We start from the raw sequence: 3,268 nt of genomic DNA on the forward strand, positions 1-3,268 counted from the left end.
GGGGGGAGTGGGGTGGGGGTTCACAGACAAAATACTTCCTTTGAAAACAGGAAACACATTTTGCTTGACGACGTCTTCAGACAGATCTTCAGTAAACGGAGGAGGAGGAAAAATGAATGGTGTCAGACGTCGACCACCATCTTCTTATGGATGTCCAGTCCACCGACCACCTGAGGACACAAAACAGCCGAGGTCACACCCTGACACAGCACGCTCCCCACAGCTACACCTCCGGTCCACCTCAGATGTCGTGTCAGAAACGCCACCTGAGATCCGACGAACCAAGTCCCAGACGTGTGGGCGGAGACAAACACTGAGCTGAACAGGCGGAGCCTCGTTTGACTTACCGCGCAGAACTCCTCGAAGGATATCCTGCCGTCGCCGTCTTTGTCTGCGTTGATGATGGTTTTGTCGACGATCTGCTGAAGCTGCGTGTCCTTCAGGTTGTTTCCCACCATCATCTTCAGGACCTGGAAGAGCTCGCCGTTGGAAATGAAGCCGTCTTTGTCCATGTCGTAGATCCTGAAGGCGACTGAGGACAAAGACACGACACAGAGGAACGATGTCAGTCAACAGACGTCTTCGTCTGAGTGTCTTGGTGACTGCTTTGTTGTGACATCACAAAGTTCCAGAAGTCCTGACGGCTGGTTTTAAGGCTCAGTTTCTGAATACAGGCTGTGTGCATTTCTCTGTGGACTGAGGCTTTGATACTTTCACAGTATTAATATAGAAGCTAGAGCTGATCTATAATCACACTACACATGGACACAGACCTTTACACTGGAGGAGCTGTAAGGAGAAACAGTTATAAAGATACAACATACTGAATACTGATGTTTAATCTGAATGAAATGTAAAGTTCAGACAATCATGTAGGTGTTGAACTGTCCAATGATCATGGAACATGATTTAGAGAACTGTGTTTCTATGAGTTAATTACCTGAACAGCTCGGTGACTTTAATAATCATGACACATTGTGCAGACACAGTCGTGTTATTCAAACTTACAGCGTAACTTCTGTTCCTTATCCCCTTTCACACTGAACTGGGAAACTCCTTCAATGAACTCTGCCAAAAATCAGAAATAAAAAACATCAGTTCAAACTGCAGTTATAAAAAAACAAGAAAGCGACTGAAGATCATCAAGTTACAGAAAACAAGCTACATGTAGTCAGTCATCAGAATCAGCCCTGGGAGATTTGAGCTTTATTGTATTTTAGGGATTTTTCAGATGATAATATGGAAGTTCAACATTGCACATTTAAAAAGAAAAGAAACATTAAAATGAGTCTGAAGTTCCCAAAACATGAAAGTCTTGATAAAGGTTTTCATTTGAAAATATGTTTTCCTGCCTGAAAAGTCAATGTTGAGCTTCTGTCTGACAAACACACTGACACATGATGACATCACATCCTGTATGATCCACAGGCGACCAATGAAACGTTACCATGATTAAAATCACGGATTTCTCTGGTTTGAGAATTGATGGAAACATTTGTGATGATGTAAGAACACAACTCAAGAACATACAGAACATATAGAACATATAGAACATATAGAACAGAGAACGTAGAAGAGAGAACATAGATGTAGATGTTTTAGAAGTTTCAGATGAGAACTTTAGAGCCGACAGGTCACAGGTGAGCAGTAAAGTCTTTCAGCTCCTGCTTTTGTTGATTTGTTTACCTTGAAAGTCGACTTCCCCGTTTCCGTCGGTGTCGAATATGTCGATGACTCGCTGCACGAGCGGATTCTGCTGGAGCTCGGGTAAGGACATGAACTCCTCCACGCTCAGGGAGCCGGAGTTATCTAGGTCGAGTTTCTTAAATCTCTTTCCCAGCCTCTTAATCTCATCAGCATCAACTGAAATGAAACGGAGAGAGAGACGGAGTTATTCACAGGCTGAAACAAACCAGTCAAGTTTCAGCGGAGCGGCAGATTATCTGGACAAACGTTGGCTGAACACTGAGTGGGCGACACGTCCAACTGTGAGCTTCAGGACACACGGCCGTGAAAACACCTGTCGCCCACCTGTGTCTTATTTCCTCCCTTTCCCGCCTTTAGAAGCAGTTCCCCCTCAGAGAAACAACCAGACTCACCTGGCTTCCTGTTTCTACTGGCCATGACTGCTCACAGCTGCTGGTCCGTCACCGCACCAGTTAAATGAACCCTGAGCTACTGGACCTCCTGGCGCCTCGCTCTAAGCTCTAACACCGGGTCATGTGACGCCTCTCTGAAGGCTAATCACTCTGCTGATAACCATGAATCGGCGGGACACTGTGGCGGTGGGGGCCGCATTGTGTCTGTAACCAGTCAGCTCATGGAGATAATTCAAGCTGTCAAAGTAAATATTTAATCCAATTATTCCAAAAGAAACTAATAAGATTTGACAAAATGTGGAACCTGTGAGGTTTGTTTGGATGTAGAGCAGCAGCCGAGCGTCGACGTGAAGCTTCATGTGCATTTTATCACTGACGCAAGAAGCTTTTCCACGTTTCTATGAGCCAGATGTGACCTCTGGAGTAATGAGCGTGGTCCATGCTAGCTTCTGATTACAGTGTTTGCTAATGTGCTAGCTAGTCATGTAATTCCATAGAACACAGCTTCATTAACACCTGGAAACACCTGGAGATGTTGGGTCTGCATGCTTCAGTCTTGACATGCAGTTGGTTTGTCTGCTTCACTCATGGGAAGATGTGAGTGACATTGTGTCATGATGAATGATCAATGAGCAAAATCTATAATTCAGAATATTCATTTCAAAATCAATAATTTTCATTTTCAGTTCAAATTCCTTTTCAGTAAATCTTATTTTTCATCCCTATTTATATATTATTTATATATTAATACATTCAAATATATCAGACTGTTGTTCATTTCATTTCCTGTCACACTGACATGAGTATTCAGACACTTCACTGACTCCGTTTCTCTGGATCATCTTTGGGATGTTTCTACACCTTGACTGGGGGAAGTGAGGACGTCATAATTATTCATATATTTCTAGCACGGTGATGAAGATCGTATTGTGGATGTTTTATCGGACCGGGAGTTTTTGGTATCGTTACATCCCTAATGGCCAAGGATCAAATGAAAAACCTCAGATACCTCGTCTTGTTTTCACACAGAAGCTTATTTTTAATTGTTATTAGAGTTTCTTGATATTATTATTTCTTATTTCTAGTTTGTGTTGCTGTTGAAGTGTATTGCATTATACAGAGAGGTGTTTTATATTCTGTCCACCTCACTTATTTCAATGAGAGTACAC

At 42.8% G+C, this 3,268-nt stretch overlaps 1 protein-coding gene across 1 annotated transcript; it reads right to left on the reverse strand.

Moving 5' to 3' along the window:
- Positions 1 to 8: 8 nt before the first annotated feature.
- LOC111237590 (calcineurin subunit B type 1-like) lies at positions 9 to 2,124 on the reverse strand. The gene is made up of 5 exons (XM_022766735.1): positions 2,100 to 2,124; positions 1,687 to 1,863; positions 1,009 to 1,068; positions 348 to 532; positions 9 to 170 (listed from the first exon to the last, which is right to left on the reverse strand). Exons 1-5 carry the CDS (start codon positions 2,122 to 2,124, stop codon positions 123 to 125), a joined length of 495 nt encoding a protein of 164 aa, XP_022622456.1. The 3' UTR covers positions 9 to 122.
- Positions 2,125 to 3,268: the final 1,144 nt, after the last annotated feature.

This window comes from Seriola dumerili, unplaced genomic scaffold (genome assembly GCF_002260705.1).
Source record: "Seriola dumerili isolate Sdu_G_001 unplaced genomic scaffold, Sdu_1.0 BDQW01001001.1, whole genome shotgun sequence".
Lineage (NCBI taxonomy): Eukaryota > Metazoa > Chordata > Actinopteri > Carangiformes > Carangidae > Seriola > Seriola dumerili.

What these genes read in the sequence shown, in the direction of transcription:
- LOC111237590 (XM_022766735.1), bottom strand. Translation starts at nt 2,124, where the DNA reads ATGGCCAGTAGAAACAGGAAGCCAG. An exon ending in CAGTAGAAACAGGAAGCCAG is followed by an intron (nt 1,864 to 2,099) that starts GTGAGTCTGGTT and finishes GTTTCATTTCAG; the next exon opens with TTGATGCTGATGAGATTAAG. An exon ending in CCTTCGAGGAGTTCTGCGCG is followed by an intron (nt 171 to 347) that starts GTAAGTCAAACG and finishes TTGTGTCCTCAG; the next exon opens with GTGGTCGGTGGACTGGACAT.